Source organism: Bos indicus x Bos taurus, chromosome 1 (genome assembly GCF_003369695.1).
Source record: "Bos indicus x Bos taurus breed Angus x Brahman F1 hybrid chromosome 1, Bos_hybrid_MaternalHap_v2.0, whole genome shotgun sequence".
Classification (NCBI taxonomy): Eukaryota; Metazoa; Chordata; class Mammalia; order Artiodactyla; family Bovidae; genus Bos; species Bos indicus x Bos taurus.
In genome coordinates, this window is record NC_040076.1 from 68,544,072 (window position 1) to 68,567,341 (window position 23,270).

Consider the following 23,270-nt stretch of genomic DNA (forward strand, 5'->3'; position numbering starts at 1 on the left):
CATTTAGAAGTGGAGCACCATGGAAGGCCACCTGTTTTCACTATGAGGAAGAGCTATCAATCCATTAATTTACTAATTCAGTTCTACTCCTCATCATTTCCAGTACTTATTCCATTCAAATAACTACACTTGGCTGTCTGGGGAGGCCTTACAAATAGCTGTGAAAAGAAGAGAAGCGAAAAGCAAGGGAGAAAAGGAAAGATAGAAGCATCTGAATGCAGAGTTCCAAAGAATAGCAAGAACAGATAAGAAAGCCTTCCTCAGTGATCAATGCAAAGGAATAGAGGAAAACAGCAGAATGGGAAAGACTAGAGATCTCTTCAAGAAAATTAGAGATACCAAGGGGACATTTCATGCAAAGATGGGCTCGATAAAGGACAGAAATGGTAGGGACCTAACAGAAGCAGAAGATATTAAGAAGAGATGGCAAGAATACACAGAAGAACTGGACAAAAAAGATCTTCATGACCCAGATAATCACGATGGTGTGATCACTGACCTAGAGCCAGACATCCTGGAATGTGAAGTCAAGTGGGCCTTAGAAAGCATCACTACGAACAAAGCTAGTGGAGGTGACGGAATTCCAGTTGAGCTATTCCAAATCCTGAAAGATGATGCTGTGAAAATGCTGCACTCAATATGCCAGCAAATTTGGAAAACTCAGCAGTGGCCACAGGACTGGAAAAGGTCAGTTTTCATTCCAATCCCAAAGAAAGGCAATGCCAAAGAATGCTCAAACTACCGCACAATTGCACTCATCTCACACGCTAGTAAAGTAATGCTCAAAATTCTCCCAGCCAGGCTTCAGCAATATGTGAACCGTGAACTTCCAGATGTTCAAGCTGGTTTTAGAAAAGGCAGAGGAACCAGAGATCAAATTGCCAACATCCACTGGATCGTGGAAAAAGCAAGAGAGTTCCAGAAAAACATCTATTTCTGCTTTATTGACTGTGCCAAAGCCTTTGACTGTGTGGATCACAATCAACTGTGGAAAATTCTTCAAGAGATGGGCATACCAGAACACCTGATCTGCCTCTTGAGAAATCTGTATGCAGGTCAGGAAACAACAGTTAGAACTGGACATGAAACAACAGACTGGTTCCAAATAGGAAAAGGAGTTCGTCAGGCTGTATATTGTCACCCTGCTTATTTAACTTATATGCAGAGTACATCATGAGAAACACTGGACTAGAAGAAGCACAAGCTGGAATCAAGATTGCTGGGAGAAATATCAATAACCTCAGATATGCAGATGACACCACCCTTATGGCAGAAAGTGAAGAGGAACTCAAAAGCTTCTTGATGAAAGTGAAAGAGGAGAGTGAAAAAGTTGGCTTAAAGCTCAACATTCAGAAAATGAAGATCATGGCATCTGGTCCCATCACTTCATGACAGATAGATGGGGAAACAGTGGAAACAGTGTCAGACTTTATTTTTTGGGGCTCCAAAATCACTGCAGATGGTGACTGCAGCCATGAAATTAAAAGATGCCTACTCCTTGGAAGGAAAGTTATGACCAACCTAGATAGCATATTCAAAAGCAGAGACATTACTTTGCCAACAAAGGTCCGTCTAGTCAAGGCTATGGTTTTTCCAGTAGTCATGTATGGATGTGCGAGTTGGACTGTGAAGAAAGCTGAGCACCGAAGAATTGATGCTTTTGAACTGTGGTGTTGGAGAAGACTCTTGAGAATCCCTTGGACTGCAAGGAGATCCAACCAGTCCATTCTGAAGGAGATAAGCCCTGGGATTTCTTTGGAAGGAATGATGCTAAAGCTGAAACTCCAGTACTTTGGCTACCTCATGCAAAGAGTTGACTCATTGGAAAAGACTCTGATGCTGGGAGGGATTTGGGGCAGGAGGAGAAGGGGACGACAGAGGATGAGATGGCTGGATGGCATCACTGACTCAATGGACGTGAGTCTGGTTGAACTCTGGGAGTTGGTGATGGACAGGGAGGCCTGGCATGCTGTGATTCATGGGGTCGCAAAGAGTCAGACATGACTGAGTGACTGAACTGAACTCAACTAGCTCTTTTAAAGTTGTCTGACCAGTAATATCATCCTGACTGCATTTCATCACCTTGAATATCACGAGGGAAATGTCTTATATTGAAATTAAGATAAGCTATACCTCTTTAGTAGTTAACTTTCTAACCAACAAAGCAGTCCTGAGAAGAAAAAAATAGTTTAGCCTAACACATATTTTCTTAATTAATCTTCACTTGGTTCTTAGTGAACATCCCATTCTTTCGTGTGTATTTATAAAATCATGATACATTTCTGGGAATCAGCCTCTAGCTATCTGCAGGAACTGTGCAGAGTCCTCCTTTATGAAAGATGAAATAGAATTTGTCCATCAGTTTCCTGTTCTTCCCACTCTCTCAAAAATGAGTGAGCTTCCTGCTCTAAGACCAGTTTTCCAGAATCACTAGAAAATAAAGCAGAGGGTAATTCCTGTCCTTAGGGAATGCCTGTACTAATGGAGTAAACTTAGCAGAGATGGATAGTGAATATAAATACAGAGATGTAAACTGACCCGTAGGGTGCTGATGAGAAGGACAGTCTGATATTGACTGAGTAGTTGAGAGTAGGTTGGATGACCTGAGTTCCACACTCTTGCCCTTAACCCCAGCCCTCCACTCCCATGTGACCTGAGTAGACTTTGCTTTCTCTATCCCCTACAGCTATGGACATGGATGGAAGACCTTCAGAAGGAAATGCTGGAGGATGTCTGTGCAGACTCTGTGGATGCGGTCCAGGAACTGATCAAGCAGTTCCAGCAGCAGCAGACCGCCACTCTGGATGCCACACTTAATGTCATCAAGGAGGGCGAAGACCTTATCCAGCAACTCAGGTCAGCGCCTCCCTCCCTGGGGGAGCCCAGCGAGGCCAGGTCAGCATGGGCGGTGCTTTCCAGTGGGAAATGCCTTGGACTAGACACGAGATAAGTCATCATGTCCTGGTCTTGGCTCAGCTGCAGCCAGCTTTGTGGTCTTGTGTGAGCTTCAGTTTCTCCATCTGTCAGCTATAAGAAGGCCTGTACCATACCCAACTTGAATTTAGAATGAAGTAGTTAGTGGAAAAGCTCTTATGTTTCAAAGAATTATGTATATCATTGAAGATGTTATTCAGTGATCAATAAGTAATATAAATACAATAAAAATTTAGCAATATTCAATAGAAAACAAACAGCATCTTCATTAAGAATGATGGCATATTTGATCATGTGAAGAAATAGCCATTATGGAACATAGTGTTATTTGGCATCTGGTCTTGGGCTATTCTGAATTCCAGTGCTCCAGTCAGTAATATGTGACCCAAATGATTGCCTTTGGCCTCATGCGAATGTAGAGAGTGTGTAATGTGTCCTACTCTGCTCTCTGCTTACCCACATATGACCTTTCTACCATTCCTTGGTACCCAGAAAATAAAACTCCTTCTCTATTGCCCTAAACAAATATAGCTAAGAATAAATCTTAGAAAATCCTGTCTGACACCTTATATTCATTTCTAATAATCCATCCCATTGCCTCCTTTCCATTTGCATCAGTATCTAGTTTCCTGTCCCTGTCAAGGGCATCAGCTCCTCAGATGAAGTGTCATGAGGCCTTGAGCAAGCCCTCAGCAACCGGCCATGTGCCCAGGTGATATGTAAATAGGATTTGATGGCACTAATGATGCCTGCCTGCGGGGACTTGTTCCTATCCCCAGATCACTGAGTGCTGGGACCTCTGCCAGCTCCAGATAGTAATAATCTCATCAGCAAGACCCAGGACAATCCTGAGGCCAGAGGGAATTACTTCAGTAGGAGAGGGCTTCCTCCCACCCCCCACCCTCAAACCAGTTGTCCAATTAAATAAACAATAAGAACTTACCTTAAGATAGCCCTGGCATGTTTTTCTGTTGGATTGATCATTTCTTTTCCAAACATTCACAGGCCATGTTCTGAGTCCTCCTATTGCATACTAACAAGACAGCCTCTTTCCTTTCTTCCCCTGGTTCATCTTCATGGATGTATAATACATGACAGTTTTGTCTGCCTGCCCAGGAAACTCCACTGTTATTTGCTTCTGAGGAAAATTCCAAATAATGAGCAGTGACTTAAACTCTCTGGGCCTCAGCTGTTTCATCTGTGTGATTTAAGGAGTTCACTCTAGGAGCCTGTCAACTCTAGAATTATGTCATGGCTTTTGTGTTTTCTTTCCAAACGCTTTCCACAAGCTTGGCTGGCCTGTCTGTGGGACTGAGTCTGTGGCAGATGCCCTGCCCACCTTGCACCATGCCTGAAGGCTGATGGCTACTAAGTGTTGGTGGAGACAATGATATGGCTGATGCCTGTCCTACAAGTTTAAGTTCTATGGATTTCAGAGAGGACCACAGACATGTGACAAGAACCACTGGTGACTGTTCCTTCCTCCACTAGTCTGACACTCATCTAGGCTCCCTTCCTTGATATCAAGACCAGTCAAAGAAAAAAGTAAACAATTCCTAGTAGACACTGGCAAGATGCCTCACACACACCGGCACACACATCTTCCCTAGGCCTCATGACTCTTCACACTGAAGCACCTAAGGTGCTTTTACATTATGTCTTTGATTCTAGTGTATATGACAGTGACAGAGGTGCTATACAAAGGGGCCAGAAATCATCCTTTTCCTTCTGGAAGCTGAGTGATAGAGAAAGACTGAGGGGAGCCATCAGAAATAGTAGTCACATCCTCTCAATAGTGCTGTTCTCAGCAAATGCACGATGTATAGTGTTCGGTACTCCTCTTGAGTTATTTTCATAGTTGGGGAAGCTGTGCATGGTGGGCCCAAATAGGCCAAGGTGAGAAGAGAGGGACTGTAAGTCCTCTAGATGACAGAAGGGCAGGCTCTTGGCCTTGTGCTCCCTCCAGTAACAGTGTGAGCTCAGATACCATTGCTTCTGAGTCAGACATGGGCCAAAAGGACCTGATCTTCAGAAAAGCTGCTGATGAGAGCATTCAAAACTAAGGACTTTCCCCTCTGATTTCTTAGATTGTATCAGAAACCAAGATGCCATGAGATAATGAATGTGCCTGTTTCTTTCAAGGCTAGGGGCTCTAGCTTACTCACTCAAGGCCCTATAGAATCTAACTTAGTGAATTCCAGTTTTTCTATTGTAACGATCTCTTTGGAGCTGTTACCACCTTGCTTGTCTCAGCAGATCAATGTTTATCTCGATCAATGTTTATCTCTTTATTCCCTCTGTGATGTGTCATCTCCCCTTACTGCCTTTGTATGGACCTTCTCTGCTCAGAAAGCCCACCCTTCCCATCTACTTGGTTCATTCTTTTCTTCTAACACTCAAATCAGGGCTTATCATCTTTGAAGCCTTTGTTCGTTGCTCAGGCTCTTGTGCCCTAGATTCTACTTTCCCCAACTGGACCTGTGCCCAGTAAGAACCTGACACATCTTTCAGAATTAACAGTCATTCATACAGCACATTCCTGGTCTCAGAGTACGGTCATACATGCCATCTTACTTAACAGCAAACCATGCCATGAGCAGGGTGAGGATTATTAAGTCCACTTTACAGGAGGCAACTGAGCCTCAGGGAGGAGATTTCCCAAGGTCACCAGCCCATGTATGTCAGATCAGGAATTTGAGCCAGGCTTCAAGCTTTCCTAAGTACAGCTTGAAGCCTATTAAATAATACCAGCCATAACTTTGGCATAGAATTATAAAGGGGATGAATAGTTTTTGCAACCATGATCTCATTTTACTTTAACCATGATCCTTTGAGTTAAAACTAGGAAGGATTTTTTCCATATACTTTTAATTTGTCTACGTTTATGTATCATGATATGTGTATTTGTGTGTGTATATTGAAATATGTGTATATTAGACTACATATATGTTTGGAACCATTCCATTTCATTGATGTTTATAGAGCCCCTTTGCATGTGCTATTCATTTGATTCCTGTCACAGTTCTGTCTGAGGAATAGGACAGCAGCTAATCTCGGAGTTACAGTGCTGTGAACCCCAAAGAGGGTACATGTATCTTTGGCTCACCTATTAGGCAGACTGTGCCAGGCTCACAATAGGAGTCTGATAAACACCTATTGCTTGAGTGACTCTATTGATTCCCATCCCCGTTGCTGAGACAAGGAAGACTCCCTCTCCACTGTCACTTTTAATATGGCAAGCCCCCTCCTTTCTCTCTCCCACTGTGCCACAGGGACTCAGCTGTGTCCAACAACAAGACGCCCCATAGTAGCTCCATCAGCCACATAGAGTCGGTGCTGCAGCAGCTGGATGACGCCCAGGTGCAAATGGAGGAGCTGTTCCACGAACGCAAGATCAAGCTGGACATCTTCCTGCAGCTGCGCATCTTTGAGCAGTACACCATTGAGGTAGATGTGGGGAGGAGGTATGGGCAGGTGGAGGGCAGGCTGCTTCCCGGCCAAGGGTACTGCCCCAAAGCTAGACTAAGGGGACTGGATGGGACTATGTATCACAATACATTTTTAGAGATCAGCAAATTCATGATCATCATGTTAGATTCCTTCCAGTCCCTTTCACCCCACTGCCAAGCAGAGGCCCTCTCCTCAGTCTCTGGGATTAGTCCACTGGGAAGGGTTTGTTGGTTTTCACTGGACTCTTGCTTGGCACTTTGGTTCCTGGAAGACCACGGAGTTGGTCGTTTGGCAACTGAGGTAGACTTGCTAAATTCTATAGCTTCTTGAGTAGGAAGGTATTAAGATTAGGTGACTATAGATTAGGGGTTGGATAGACTCACACAGCAGCCAGGAAGTCAGAGGAAGGAAGGCACAGTCTTTTGTTTGCTTTCTGCTTGTGAAGAAACTAAGCGTGTGCAAAGGTCATTTGCTGGTTCATCTCATCAGCGCCTCAGCTCATCCTGGGAAGGTCAGAATCTGGTGTTCTGGTATAATTTTGTCCTCTTTTGATGCCTACTAATAATGTCTGCCCCACACAATACCAACCTTTTATTATTTTCTGCTTTAAGCCAGTGACTAAAGCCAGGTCAGTAGGGTTTCTGAGCCGCGAAACACATTCAACACCTATGGGTGGCAAATGGTTAAAAACTATGTCTTCTCTTTGCTCCTGGCTGGTGTGTTGTGAAGGAAAACCAATTCTCTGTCTACCATTCATTAAAACTTTACTTTGCATTCCCGCCATCTCCTCCAAGTTGAGGCTTCTGGGGGTCTGGGATTGATCTTCCCAACAATATCTACAGAAACTTCTGTGGAACTGGTTTGGGAAGGAAAATTATTATTTTTTTGAATGTAAGTGTTAAAGTGTTAGCCACACAGTTGTGTCCGACTCTTTGTGACCCCATGGACTGTAGCTCACCAGGCTCCTCTGTCCAAGGAATTCTCCAGGTATGAATACTAGAGTGGGTTGGCATTCCCTCCTCTAGGAAATCTTCCAGACACAGAGATTGAACTTGTGTCTCCCACATTCAGGTAGATTCTTTACCATCTGAGCCATCAGGGAAACCCTTCAAATGTTGAATGCTCCAGTATTCCAGTCTCAATGTCATTTTCAACCCCTTATAGGCCAGAAAGCTGTTTTGACAACAGATGCCCTCTTCTTCGGAGAAGGCAATGGCAACCTACTCCAGTACTCTTGCCTGGAAAATTCCATGGACAGAGGAGCCTGGTAGGCTGCAGTCCATGGGGTCGCTAAGAGTCAGACACGACTGAGCGACTTCACTTTCACTTTTCACTTTCATGCTTTGGAGAAGGAAATGGCAACCCACTCCAGTGTTCTTGCCTGGAGAATCCCAGGGACGGGGGAGCCTGGTGGGCTGCCGTCTAGGGGGTTGCTCAGAGTCGGACATGACTGAAGCGACTTAGTAGTAGTAGCCCTCTTCTTCAATCCCTAGAGCAATCCTTCCTATCTCTGACTCTCTTTTGACCTTTCTCTCCTTCACCTCTATCCGAGCTTCCTAGAAGCCACTGCAAGTTTTTACTTAAAGATGTCATGTTCTAAAAGGTGCTCTCTGGACAATGTCTGAAATAAAGGAAGAGATAAGTCTTTAAATCTAGGTCTTGATTATCCTTCCAACTCATTCCATAACTTCAAGTGAATTTATTTATACTTTTTATTTATAATCTATTTTGAACTGGTACTCATAGTGATTTCAGGTTGCAAATGGTATTTAAACATATATTGAAAGAACAATGAAAATGCCAGTGGAAAATTAGAGATACCGGTATGTGGAAAGGCATGAACGTGGGGTGACAAAGGTGATGAAAGAGTGATAATTGAGAGTGAGAAATGAACAGAGGTGATGTTTGGTTGCAGTAGTTTTGGCAGTGATAATTGAGAGTGAGAAATGAACAGAGGTGATGTTTGGTTGCAGTAGTTTTGGCCACGGACACTCCCACCATCTTTCCTTGACTTCATTTCACCCACTGAGAGTGAGTACATCCATGAGGGAATTACGTTAGCAGGTGGGGGAATTTGGCTGTTGTGCTCTTTATTTACTTTCCTATCATTCCAAGTCCACATCAAAAAATGCTTAAGGGAAAGGAAATAACCTAGGGTTTGGGTGTTTAAGCTTTACTTGGTGAGATGGCTGTGGTTTTGAGGTCTGGTTGCTGGTTTAGTTCCACAATGGGCCGGTTAGCTTCACTTCACCACTTGGACTGTAACCCATTGACATCAGCTGCGGGCACCATTAGGATGTGTTTGCCTGCAGTGATTCTGGGACAATCCATTTCCAGCCCAAAGCCTACAGAAAAAAAATATGCTTTAAAAAAAAAATAAATAAATAAAGTTGGCTATAGATCAAATAGCTTAAAATTTGATCCTATTTAAATGTTGCAGTAGAAGAGCTTGATATTTAAATTGTAGGATTTGCATTTCTCAGCCTTTGTGTTGTATAAGTTTCCCCTCCCACCCTGACAACTTGGACAGCTTGGTATGCAGCGAAGCTGAAGTAAGGAAGCAGTAAAGGGTCTAATAAAATGAGGGAGATGAAAATAGTGAATAGGTCAAATGAGGGGAATAAGAATTTGGTTCTGCACCCAGGTTTTAGCAGAGGTCTGGTTCCCCATTGCAGGTGTGGCCCCAAACTTGGGGAAATGTTGCTTTTCATCTCAGATAGGAATGAAAATCCTGCCAAACCTATGGAAAATATCTGCTTTAAGTCAGATTGTCAGAGTTATATTTGAGGGTGATGAGATTATTTCAAATGCCAGCTAGTGTTTCACTGTGGGGGTAAAAGGCAAGCTTCTAGAGAAGATTCAGAGTGTGAAACTGAGGGTGGTTTCTGTAATGAGAGCTGTGTGGAGCTGATATAAGCCAGGGCAGAGCCTGTCACTGCAGGACCCACAGCTATGGTTTCCTTCCCTAAAGGAAGGCATTTGGTGGGCATACTCAGAATTCCTAGGGATTACTGAAGACCAGTGCAGGCCTGCCCCCCACATCTGGGGAGTCTAAGTTAAGACTTGTTAACCATGTCACTGATGGCTAGCATGGGCTAATAGTTTTAAAACTAAGATAAGACATGAGTTGCTGCACTAGTCTCCTTTTACGTAATTATATGGCTCCTGAAGTACCTGGGGTGGTGTTGAGGGTCCCCAGCTAAGAGTGACACTTATCCCAAATGTATTAGGCAAAAGTTAAAAAACCAAGACTGCATTCCTGATATGCCTTCTTCACATCCCTGGAGACCAGAAGCAATGACTCACAGATACTCTATAAAGTTTTTTCCCTGTAAGTTCAGCCTCCTTCTGTGAAAGACACATTATAAGAAACAGTTAGAAAAGACACTTCACCAAATGCAAATAATCTTTATCTTGTGATGGTAAGAATATGGAAAATTTCTTCTTCTTTTTGATGCTTCCATGCATTTCACCTTTTATACAATTAATTAGAATGATTGGAAAGAAAATATTTTTAGAAACAGGAACAGGTCAGTGGTCTCAAAACTCCTTTGATTATATATACTCAATAAACTGTTTTTGAACTTTCAGCTCTCTACATATTCATCTGTGTTAGCTTATAAATTATGTATGTATTCTGTCACTAATAATCTCAAAATTCACTGTGCCCTTAGGGCGAAGGAAGCTTGACTTTTTCATCAGAAGCTGCAGTTCTGTATTTCAAATAGTATTCTTGATAATTTTCAATTATTTTTTGGTTCTGCTTCTTGACAGATCGGATTAGATTGTCATTGTTTCTTTACCCCGTCACATGGCTGCCAAAGAGTTCTGAGTTCTCTTGAGCTTTCACGGTCAGTATTATCTTCAAACTGTAGTTTCTTTGAGGAACCTTGTTAAGCCACATGTCTTTTGTGAAGGGTAGTTTAGTTAAAACTAGATAAGTCCCTTTAACTGGGCACATGAAAAGAGCAATAATTTGAAATGTGCTAAAAGCAGCTGAACAGATGAGCCAGAAAGTCCGTCGTCTGAAGTATTGAGGTACTTCCTGTGTCCCCTGAGGAGCCCTCCCAACACACCATCTACCATGTGGTACAAGTGAGAGTCTGGGGTCAGTATACTATGAAAGTCCAGGGAACTGTTGTATCTTTTTTTTTTTTAGTAGTTTGATCAAATATGTGTGTGTATAATATATATGTACATACATATGCTTATTTATATACTTAGAATTTTTCTATTTGTTATCAATGGGCAATCTTGGGTGCCCCCTGCGATGAGCATACGCATACTGGAGAGTGCTAGGAATGACACCGAGAAAGATAAACCCAAACAAGGACTTTATGAAAAATGGGCCACACCTATAATCTTTCTTTTAAATTTCTGACTCTGTAATTACAATCAGAGTTTTTTTCAATGTACCTGAAAATTAATCTGCACAATTAATCAGAGTAAGGAACGGAATAGCAGCTCTAAATCCATGGGGTTCATATTGGGATAGGCTGGGGCCAGGCTGAGGCTAGAGGAAAATGGCCTTCAAGGAGGAAAATTCTTCCTAGAGGAGAGAAAGCTGATTGTTATTCACTGGTAGCATCAACTCTGTGATTGGTTGTATGCAGAGGCCTCTTATGTTTTATACTTGAGTGAGATTGTTCAGTCAGTCTTTTACCTAACAAATTCAACTTGGTAAGCATTTAGTGAGCACCTACTATGCCTCAAAAATTATTTTGGGCACAGAAGATGAAACTGTCCCTGCTATCAGGGAGCTAGATGGGAAGAACCGCAGAAACAGAACCATCCCATAGTGATAATTTATGACACAGACAGGCTTACAGATCGATGAGAACACTGAGGCAAGACCGCTTAGCTTTTCAGGCTGCCCGTGGAAGGTTTCCCTGTAAGATGACACCTGGAGGACAGGTAAAAATTGATGGCCAAGGTTTGGCATCTCTGAAGAATGCCATCCAGCCTCTACCAGAATATCTCCAGAGCCCAGAAGCAGAGTTCAGGAGAGGAGGGAACTCAGGATCTCATTATTGTGTTGAACCAAGATCTCCTTCTGCCCTTTTCTCCTGCTTCTGCTCTCTGGAGAAACAAAACAAATCTGTTCCCACTTTTTGGAAGCTTTAACATATTTGAAAATGTTCATCATAGGCCTCTTTTCCTTTATCCAGAAAGTGTTGAGATTGTGAAAGTTATTTCTGCAGTCCCCTCTAAAACTTCAATAACTACTTCTCTTCACTGTTAGCCCTTCTCTGTGGGATATAACCCCAGTGTTCTCCCCACTTTCTGGGCCCACATTGTTGCCTCATTGCCCCCTGGTGGCTGGACTCTAGTTATCCACGGTGGCTTATACCCCCGGCCCCACCAACCCTGGGGCAGCTGTGTGTCCAAGACGCTGGTGTTCTATACACTCAGCCCAAGAGACGTTTCTATGACTTATCACCTGTCCTGTTGACGCTTCTGCTCCCCCAAAAGCCCCTGGCTGTTTTTTCTGGGTACATGTTTCCAGTACACTGACTTTGTAAAAAATTTAAATGAAAGTGTTTTATGTATTTTTCCTCTCAAATTTTATTCTCCTTTTTCTGGCACAGTTCTTCAGCCTATCAAAATATATTTTATTTATTATTGTATCAGTGTTTCAACAATTTGAAATATTGGCCAGGTCAGGCAGGGCTCTGTGGTGATTTACTGGACGTTTTCCTTCAGTGACACAGAGCCATCAGCCCGCACAGTCATTCCTTAAAGGGCCACATCATCTTCTAGTCCGATTTCACAGCCCTTTCCTCCATAGATAGTGTTAGACTCTGCAAAGCCTTGCTGTTCTCCTGGTTATAATGTGCCTCAAACCCACCAACATAGTAACTATATCAAGAAAAAAAATAAGATTTGTTTGGGATCAATCTTTGTAGGCTCCCTTGGGATCCCTATATCCTTTTCTAAATGGATCCAGATCTTTTGCAAAGGAAATACAGAATAAGTGCAATAAAGTAAACCAAAATTTTCACAAAATATTTATTTGATCGTTTCTTCTAGACTTTTGTCAAATTGATTTCAGAATCATTGGCGGTGTCCCCTCACATCTTCCATTAAAAAAAAAAAAATTACTTACATAGCTTTAGTATTCTAGAATGTCACCTGTTTTGTTAAATTATCAAAGATCCCTAATGGAAGCTTTCAGATCATTCTGTAATGGGGTTGGTGAGGGGCTGTGGACCTGAAGTCAGGTGACATTATGAAGGTTCAAATGCTGCCCACTTCTCCTTTCTGGTAAAGATGCAAGTAACTCAGTAGAAGGAAATAATGTAAACTCCAGCATGGGGTGTTTAGCCTTTGCGGAAGAAAATCCGTTCTGAAACTCAAGCATTGATAAGTTCTAGAATGGGTGACCAATATATATCATGGGAGCTCTTCAACAGACAGGAGATTTTTTGAAAACAATAGATTTCTATGAGTCTCAAACTGATTAAGAGGCAAAGATATGGGCAAAATAAAGACTCAAGATCCCCTCAGTATCAGTCATGATTTTAAAAGATCTCAATTTTAATTATGATGATGATGAAAAAAAGAACATGAACTTGGTTGTAAAAACTGTGTTCCAGTATCTAAATTATCCAGTTGGAATAGAAATTAGGTAACCAAACATTGGAACTCATCAGTTAGACTGTTATGATATGTTCTTACTTTTTATCACAAAAATAAAAAAAATAACTGCATGGATTTCTTTATTGCTAAGTCCTGCTTTTCCATACTGCTTCTTTCAGTATCCTCAAAGGTTTCCTTATAGCTACATACATCAGTATTTTAACTCTGGACAGATTGTATGTATTTCTAAAACAGAGTGAAATTCCATGATATATCTTTAAAATAATCTGTATTAGAATTCACTAATCTTATCATTTTAATTGATTAACAGAAAAGAGCCTAATACTAGACTACAGGAAGAACAAATGGCTATGGTAATTTAGTTTAGTTTCACAGTGGTAATACACATAAATATGTTGTTGTTCAGTCGCTAAGTCATGTCTGACTCTGCGATCCCATGGACTGCAGCACAGCAGGCTCCCCTGTCCTTCACTATCTCCCAGACTTTGCTCAGATTCATATCCATTGAGTCAGTGATGCTATCTAACCACCTCATCCTCTGAGGCCCCCTTCTCCTTTCGCTTCATCTTTCCCAGTATCAGGGTCTTTTCCAGTGAGTCGGGTCTTCATATCAGGTGGTCTACGTATTGGAGCTTCAGCATCAGCCCTTCCAGTGAATATTCAGGGGTGATTTCCTTTAGGATTGACTGACTGGATCTTCTTTCAGTCCAAAGAACATGTAAATATACATACCCATTGTAGATGAAATAGCCCTTCCCAAAGCAATGAAATTCTATTTAGCTGCAATAGCTCTTCTCCTACCAGCCAGCACTTGTAGGTCAGTGAAGAATATTTAGCTTTCAGTTCCCTGGTGGCTCAGAGGGTAAAGCGTCTGCCTGCAATGCAGGAGACCCGGGTTCAATCCCTGGGTCAGGAAGATCCCCTGGAGAAGGAAATGGCAACCCACTCCAGTATGGAGAAGGAAATGGCAACCCACTCCAGTATTCTTGCCTGGAGAATCCCATGGACAGAGGAGCCTGGTGGGCTACAGCCCACGGGGTCACAAAGAGTTGGACATGACTGAGCGACTTCACTTTCACTTTTTCTCATTTTAATATAAATAATGACATCATAGAACAGAAAGATGTTCATTTGCATTGACAGAGCATGTATTGACAGAGCATGCTCATGTATTTCAGAGCATCTTACCATAGTGAAATGCCTTACACCCTTCCTCCTCATTATTAGTTGGAATGGGATTGGACCTTAATGTGCATAACGTGTAGTGTAGATATACACACACACATGCACGCACACACACAGTCACTCTCTGCTGAATGGCAGTGTAGTATAGTCATTGAGTATGCAGTATGAGTTACAGGGCCTGGGTTTGAAACCTGTCTCACCAGCTTCACTAATTGTATGATTTTATGCAAGTTACTCCCTTGGTTTCCTCATCTGAGAAATAGGTATGAGAATAATAATTCCCAGTCCATAGAGTTATTAAGGATTTAATGAGTTAACACATAGAACTCAAGTACCTAGCACTTAACACTGTAATACATTGTAGTTAACACTGTTATTATTAATAAACTACCTAAATAATATATACAAATTTGATATATATATATATACACACACACATATGCATATGCATTTGCATCCACATTTTAAGCAAACATCCCGTCTTATTCTCTCTGAATTTATTACCCAGTTCTGTTAGGTGACATTCTAGGAATCAGCGAACTGAAATGGACTGGAATGGGTGAATTTAACTCAGATGACCATTATATCTACTACTGCGGGCAGGAATCCCTCAGAAGAAATGGAGTGGCCATCATGGTCAACAAAAGAGTCCGAAATGCAGTACTTGGATGCAATCTCAAAAACGACAGAATGATCTCTGTTCGTTTCCAAGGCAAACCATTCAATATCACAGTAATCCAAGTCTATGCCCCAACCAGTAATGCCAAAGAAGCTGAAGTTGAACGGTTCTATAAAGACCTACAAGACCTTTTAGAACTAACACCCAAAAAAGATGTCCTTTTCATTATAGGGGACTGGAATGCAAAAGTAGGAAGTCAAGAAACACCTGGAGTAACAGGAAAATTTGGCCTTGGAATACGGAATGAAGCAGGGCAAAGACTAATAGAGTTTTGCCAAGAAAATGCACTGGTCATAACAAACACCCTCTTCCCATAACACAAGAGAAGACTCTACACATGGACATCACCAGATGGTCAACACCGAAATCAGACTGATTATATTCTTTGCAGCCAAAGATGGAGAAGCTCTATACAGTCAGCAAAAACAAGACCAGGAGCTGACTGTGGCTCAGACCATGAACTCCTTATTGCCAAATTCAGACTTAAATTGAAGAAAGTAAGGAAAACCACTAGACCATTCAGGTATGACCTAAACCAAATCCCTTATGATTATACAGTAGAAGTGAGAAATAGATTTAAGGGCCTAGATCTGATAGATGGAGTGCCTGATGAACTATGGAATGAGGTTCGTGACATTGTACAGGAGACAGGGATCAAGACCATCCCCATAGAATAGAAATGCAAAAAAGCAAAATGGCTGTCTGGGGAGGCCTTACAAATAGCTGTGAAAAGAAGAGAAGCAAAAAGCAAAAGAGAAAAGGAAAGATATAAACATCTGAATGCAGAGTTCCAAAGAATAGCAAGAACAGATAAGAAAGCCTTCTTCAGTGTTCAGTGCAAAGAAATAGAGGAAAACAACAGAATGGGAAAGACTAGGGATCTCTTCAAGAAAATCAGAGATACCAAAGGAACATTTCATGCAAAGATGGGCTTGATAAAGGACAGAAATGGTATGGACCCAACAGAAGCAGAAAATATTAAGAAGAGATGGCAAGAATACACAGAAGAACTGTACAAAAAAGATCTTCACGACCCAGATAATCATGATGGTGTGATCACTGACCTAGAGCCAGACATCCTGGAATGTGAAGTCAAGTGGACCTTAGAAAGCATCACTATGAACAAAGCTAGTGGAGGTGATGGAATTGCAGTTGAGCTATTCCAAATCCTGAAAGATGATGCTGTGAAAGTGCTGCACTCAATATGCCAGCAAATTTGGAAAACTCAGCAGTGGCCACAGGACTGGAAAAGGTCAGTTTTCATTTCAATCCCAAAGAAAGGCAATGCCAAAGAATGCTCAAACTACCGCATAATTGCACTCATCTCACATGCTAGTAAAGTAATGCTCAAAATTCTCCCAGCCAGGCTTCAGCCCTATGTGAACCGTGAACTTCCTGATGTTCAAGCTGGTTTTAGAAAAGGCAGAGGAACCAGAGATCAAATTGCCAACATCCGCTGGATCATGGAAAAAGCAAGAGAGTTCCAGAAAAGCATCTGTTTCTGCTTTATTGACTATGCCAAAGCCTTTGACTGTGTGGATCACAATCAACTGTGGAAAATTCTGAAAGAGATGGGCATACCAGACCACCTGATCTGCCTCTTGAGAAATCTGTATGCAGGTCAGGAAGCAACAGTTAGAACTGGACATGGAACAACAGACTGGTTCCAAATAGGAAAAGTAGTTCGTCAAGGCTGTATATTGTCACCCTGTTTATTTAACTTATATGCAGAGTACATCATGAGAAACGCTGGACTGGAAGAAACACAGCTGGAATCAAGATTGCCGGGAGAAATATCAATAACCTCAGATATGCAGATGACACCACCCTTATGGCAGAAAGTGAAGAGCAACTAAAAAACCTCTTGATGAAAGTGGAGAGTGAAAAAGTTGGCTTAAAGCTCAACATTCAGAAAACGAAGATCGTGGCATCCGGTCCATCACTTCATGGGAAATAGATGGGGAAACAGTGGAAACAGTGTCAGACTTTATTTTTCTGGGCTCCAAAATCACTACAGATGGTGACTGCAGCCATGAAATTAAAAGACGCTTACTCCTTGGAAAGAAAGTTATGACCAACCTAGATAGCATATTGAAAAGCAGAGACATTACTTTGCCAACAAAGGTCTGTCTAGTCAAGACTATGGTTTTTCCTGTGGTCAAGTATGGATGTGAGAGTTGGACTGTGAAGAAGGCTGAGCACCAAAGAATTGATGCTTTTGAACTGTGGTGTTGGAGAAGACTCTTGAGAGTCCCTTGGACTGCAAGGAGATCCAAGCAGTCCATTCTGAAGGAGATCAGCCCTGGGATTTCTTTGGAAGGACTGATGCTAAAGCTGAAACTCCAGTACTTTGGCCACCTCATGTGAAGAGTTGACTCATTGGAAAAGACTCTGATGCTGGGAGGAATTGGGGGCAAGAGGAGAAGGGGACGACAGAGGATGAAATGGCTGGATGGCATCACTGACTCAATGGACGTGAGTCTGAGTGAACTCCAGGAGTTGGTGATAGACAGGGAGGCCTGGCGTGCTGTGATTCATGGGTCACAAAGAGTTGGACACGACTGAGCGACTGATCTGATCTGATCCGTTAGGTGATCCCTGAGTGTTCATGTAACTGCTGTGAGAGAGACAGGCGTTTGCTCTTGCCATAAAGAGAATGTGCCTATGCAGAGGGCAGATTACACTTCTCTTTGCCACAACTTTTGTCCCAGTGTTCACACCCCAATGCCAGATTGCAGATGTTTATCCTGTTCATGGCAAAGGCTCCTGAAAATAAAAGTGAAAGTGTTAGTTGCTCAGTCCTGTCCAACTCTTTGCAACCTCATAGACTGTAGCCCACCAGGCTAGAATACTGGAGTGGGTTGCCATGCCCTTCTCCAGAGAATCTTCCCAACCCAGGGATCAAACCCAGGTCCCCTGCATTGCAGATTTATTACTGTCTGAGCCACAGGGAAGCCCCAAAGGCTTCTGAGGGACCAAAGAATTCCAGTTAGATTAATATGACCTTTATATTGAGTATAAGTACTCAGTATACTTTAAATATATAAACTATATTTTTAAGTATATAAGTTCTCAGAATCAATTTTTAAAATTTACCAAACTTTTTAACACAAATATCTTACTAGGGGAAGGTTGTGTGTTTTTTGAAAGGGTAAGTTATTCCTGGCATTATATAAAGCCACAAACATACAATTTATTGATGTGTTCAAAGCACATGATTAATTTTAAAAGTTCATGTGAAGTGAAGAAAATGGAGTTACAATGAGTTTGTGAAGGTTTTTTTAGAGAAGAAAACAGAGGAAAGGTTAAACAGGCACTTCTCTGAAGTGATAAAAATTTAAAAAGTACACCCTGAAGATGGTTCTTATACCAGCTCTATGGATATGACACCGTGGTTAAGAGCTCTTGGCCTCGGAGTTGAGTGCTCAGTCCCGCCTCCACCAGCTCCGAGGCCCTGAGGCAAATGATGCGACTTCTCTGTGCCTTGGTTTTCTCATGTTGTTGCTGTGAGGAGCTGCTATGAGGATGAAAGAAAAGAGAATCAAATGCTTAACACTGCGTGCTCAGTCGCTTCTGCTGCTGCCGCTGCTGCTAAGTCAATTCAGTCGTGTCTGACTCTGTGCGACCCCATAGACGGCAGCCCACCAGGCTCCCCTGTCCCTGGGATTCTTCAGTTGCTTCAGTCATGTCCAACTCTTTGCGATCCTATGGACTGTAGCCTGCCAGGCTCCTCTGTCCATGGGGATTCATTCTCCAGGCAAGAATACTGGAGTGGGTTGCCATGCCCTCCTCCAAGGGATCTTTCCCACCCAGGAATCAAACCCTTGTCTCGGGCATCTCCTGCATTGGCAGGTGGGTTCTTTACCACTAGTGCCACCTGGGAAGGTTGTGGTAAAATACTGTCTATCCCATAATGAATACACAGTTCAGGGTCAAATATCTTCTTTAAGACACTTGGGGGTGAGGGGAGAAAGTATCCTCTACCATAACTACTGGGAAGGACCCAGAAAATGAGAGGAGCCAAAGAAGAGGGCTTTCTGAGAACAGAGCCCAAGGCCACTGCTAAACCAAGTCCCTGGAGTCAATTTTGGGCTGCAGAATACTGGATTCAGTGAATCTCATCTGGCAGGAAAGCTTTGGGCTTCTTTTTGAAGTGCCTTCCCATTTCCCACTGCCTCTTATCCTATCTAAATGCCTGTTTAGCTCTTTTCTCTGATTTCCCTTATGGCTGTGACTCTGGAGTAGATAATTGTTAGAATAGAAAACACTGCCAATGTATCTCTCAAAGAGGTCATCATATCCTAACACTTCAATTAATTCAGAAGAACGAGGCAGAGAGTGGCCATCAGAGCCAAGAGAGGAACTGAGTGAGCCAGGAGCTGAGATGGAGCTAATTGAGTGGAAGGAGAAAGAAAAATAGGTTGATTGAAAGCTGAATGTCCTGTGGGTACCTTATGTTCCATCTTTCACTCATTTGGTTCAGGCCTTAGTTTCTGCCCAGAACAAATTCTTCCAGGTTTCCTTTCCAAATGGAGTTAGATCACTGGATTAGTCCACCGGACAGGTTTTTCTTTTCGTGGTTTTGTTTCTGTACTAGCAAATTAACCCTTGTCCCGTGTAATGAGATAAGCCAGAGAACAACATCAGGTTTTGGGGGTTGTCATGAAACTCTATGCCAGAGTTGACTTTGAAGGGTGGTGAGGACTTGAGCAGACTGGGAGGAGGAACAAGGATGTCTCAGGGCTGCTGGACCAGAGAAGGTGGCTGGAGAGGGCAGAGCAACTTCTCACACCAGAGAGTAAGCCACATGCCTAGTTCACATAACAGGACAGCATGAGATGGGGCTAGAATGCTATGTTTGTTCATTAGCAGTAAAGTGAACTTCAGGTTTGAAAACAAATTTTTTTCCCTTAAAAAATGAACCCCTGCTCTGTGCCAGCCTTGTGCCCTAGAAAGAAGGTCGAGAGGGGGAAGCCAATAACAGAATATTCCTTGAGGAAACAGAAAATACTCAGGAAAGAAAATAATTAAACTCTAGCCATCATTTGAAATACATAAATCAGACTATTTCAAGGCTCTGGGCTTCAGTTCTTGGAGGTTGGGAAAGGTCAGCCACAGAGATAGTAAAGAATGTGTAGACCCAAGGAGCAAAGCTTGGAAGTCAGGCTGTTGCATTGAGTAGCTTCTTGAAATTCTCATTCTTCAGGCTTCATTTCAGACGTGGGCCCCTCAGCTTAATGGGGTTGGGTAGTGTAGGTAGAGAAGGGGAAGGAAGGAATATAGAAACACCAGATATAGAATCCTGGGTGTATTTCACATTTGGTTTGGATTCAGATTCTCAAGATACCAGACCTCTGAGCTTTATTCTCACAGCTAAAGCACCTCATCATTGCTCTGCGCTGATCAGGACTCTTGGCACTTGCCTTTCCGCTCCACAGACTCATGGCTCGGGACCTCTCTAGGGTCTTCCTGCAACAAACAGCTTCTTCATTGACTCAGTTTCATGAAAACAAAGCAAAAGCTAAAATGTTAAGAAAAAGAAATGTAAAGAAAAAGACTCTTTCTTTCATGCTTGTCTTATTCTTACTTCCCTTAAGTTTGTAGGCAAGGAAATGGACTAAAAATTTTGTTTGGGCTCTTTCCCATATATTATCTGATAAATGACTTATATCCAGCATGTATTAAGAACTCTAACAAATCTATAATCAAAAGATAACCTAGGTTCTGAAAAATGAGAAAAAAAACTTGACACTTTCTAAAAGTAGATTCAATAAGCATATGAAAATGTGCTCACCATGATGAGTCATCAGGAAAATACAACCTAAAGTCATAAGATATCACTTCACACCCACTAGCATGGCTAAAATTAAATAGACTGATAGTACCAAATGATGGTGAACAACTGTAACTTTCACAGGGAATGTGAAATTCCTCTTGGGAATGTTAAGCATATACTTATCCTATGACCCTACAGTCACACTCCTAAGTGACTCTCAAGAGAAATGAAAAGCCGTGTCCACAAAAGACTTGTGTAAGTCTTTCACATCAGCCTTACTCATAATAGCGAAATACTGAAAACAACCTAGGAGTTCATCAACTTGAGGGCTGGTAAAAAAAATCATGGTGTCTCTACACCGTGGAACAGTACTCAGCAGCAGCAAGGAATGAACAGATACAGCACAACTGAATCTTAAATACAGTGTGTTGAACACAAGAAGCCAGACATGAGAGTCCACATTGTATGATTTCATTTATACAGAATCTAAGAATCTGTGATGATAGAAATCAGAAAGTAGTACCTGAAGGCAGTGGACAGGAACTGACTGGAAGGGGTGAGTCCCTAGGGTGATGGAAAGGTCCTGTATTTTGTTTTTGGTGGCGGTTACACTGGTATCTAAAGTTGTCAAAACTCACAGAACTGAATATTTGTGTATCTTATTGTATGCAAATTTTACTTCAATTTTTTTAGTACAAGAAGGAAAAACAGTTATAGGCCTAGCCTACAAAGTTCTATTCATTCTATAAATTATCTCTTATAAATTATAAGTTGGTGGTGGTTTAGTTGCTAAGTTGTGTCTGACTCTTTGCAGCCCCATGGACTGTAGCCCACCAGGTTCCTCTGTCCATGGGATTCTCCAGGCAAGAATACTGGAGTGAGTTGCCATTTCCTTCTCCAGGGGATCTTCCCCACCCAGGGATTGAACATGGGTCTCCTGCATTGCAGGCAGGACTCTTTACCAACTGAGCCATCAAGGAAGCCCACAATTATAAGCCCACAATTATATTTTAACTCCCTTCTCTAGTTAGAGAATGAAGTGCTTTTCAAAGATAGGATATAACAAAAACCTGTGTGCCTGCCAACCTGCTGATTCCCAAATCACCAAGAACTCCCCACAATAAATTGATACCAGGTTTTGGGCTGAACTCAGTGGATCCCTTAGTTGACCTGCAAAGAGGTAGGGGCATAAAGTGAGAACCCATGACACTGAAGGGTTTAAAAAAAAAAAATTTATTGTACTATAGTTGATTTACAATGTTGTGTTAGCTTCAGATGTACAGCAAAGTGAATCAGTTATACAAATATCCACTTTTTAGATTTGTTTCCCATATAGGCCATTACAGAGTATGGAGCCGAGTTCTCTGTGCTGTACAGTAGGTTCTTACTAGTTATCTATTTTATACACAGTCGTGGGTATGTGTCAGTCTCAGTCTTCCAATGTATTTTGCCTCCCCTCCTTTAACCCCTGGTAACTGTGAGTTTGTTTTCTACATCTGTAGCTCTATTTCTGTTTTGTAGATAAGCTCATTTGTACCCTTTTTTTAAAGATTCCACATATAAGTAATATCATATGATATTTGTCTTCCTCTGTCTGACTTGTGAAGGTAATATTTTTAGTTGCCCCATTTCTGCTTCGAAGACAGTAATTGCACTTTCAATGGAGGAAAGTCTTACTGTTAGACGAAGAGTGGGAATCCTGTGCCTCTCATGAGGGACTGCTTGCCTTTCCCATCTGGGTCTGTGTGGCCCTGGCACAGCATGGTACAGCACCATCTCCCATTGTGAATAGGCTGCATCAGACTGGTCTTTCCTTCTCTTTGTCTCCTGATGTTCCTGGATAGCAGTGTTTGGTAACTGGGAAGGTTTTGCCACATGTCAGCTGGGATGACTGCCAGCATGATGAAAATCACTAAGCTGGTCTCTGGGCTGTGTGCTTAGGGTGCCTGGACCAAATTGCACTGTGTGATCTGGGGTGAGGCTTCCATTGCCTCTTCCCAGAAAAGAGAGAGACACTATCTGTGCCATTCACAGGTACTTCATGAGATAACACACCTGAAACCCACTTTGGAAAAGGTTTTGTTTGATTTATGTATCATGTGGAATTATTATCCAGTTAAGTACTTCTGAGTTGTTCCTGTGTGTTTGATTGCAGCGAGCCTAAGGAAGTGTAGGATTCAGTCTCCGGGTGCAGGCACTTATTTGAGTAAATGAGGGCATATCACATGACTGAAACTGTAGAGCAATAACCAATTAGCAAATCCATGGTAGGGCAGTCTCCCTTCATTCCATGCTTCAGTCTTCATTAGAATCATGTGTGCCTTTCAATAGCGTGTAATCTTCTTGGATTTCTACTGGTAAGCTATACATTTACACCTTCTTTAGTCACTATTACCAGGCATCACCCTTTGTGAGTAATAGAATCCTGTACCCAGAACACAGGAACCAGATCAGGATCCCTGGGTTTGGTGTACACCAGCTCTGAACAATTATGTGACCTTCGGTCATTGCCTGGGCTTCTCCAGCCTTCTGTTTGTTTCTTGAAGTTAGGCTCAGTACTTAGTTTCTGAGGCCTTCTCCAATGATGAGATCTTTAGAACAACAGTTACGGTATGGTGGACTAAGTGTTTGCAGTAAGGAGAGAAA

At 42.2% G+C, this 23,270-nt stretch overlaps 1 protein-coding gene across 23 annotated transcripts in view; it reads left to right on the top strand.

The window, feature by feature from the left end:
* KALRN (kalirin RhoGEF kinase) overlaps positions 1-23,270 on the top strand; it is a 692,612-nt gene that overhangs the window by 373,474 nt on the left and 295,868 nt on the right. For 19 of the 23 annotated variants that reach the window (XM_027536336.1, XM_027536351.1, XM_027536186.1 and 16 more), the window contains exons 12-13: positions 2,687-2,895; positions 6,207-6,381. In XM_027536336.1, the coding sequence (XP_027392137.1) occupies positions 2,687-2,895; positions 6,207-6,381 (384 nt within the window). The remainder of the gene's footprint in view (positions 1-2,686; positions 2,896-6,206; positions 6,382-23,270) is intronic. The other 4 variants (XM_027536368.1, XM_027536378.1, XM_027536231.1 and 1 more) reach the window with 1 other exon arrangement.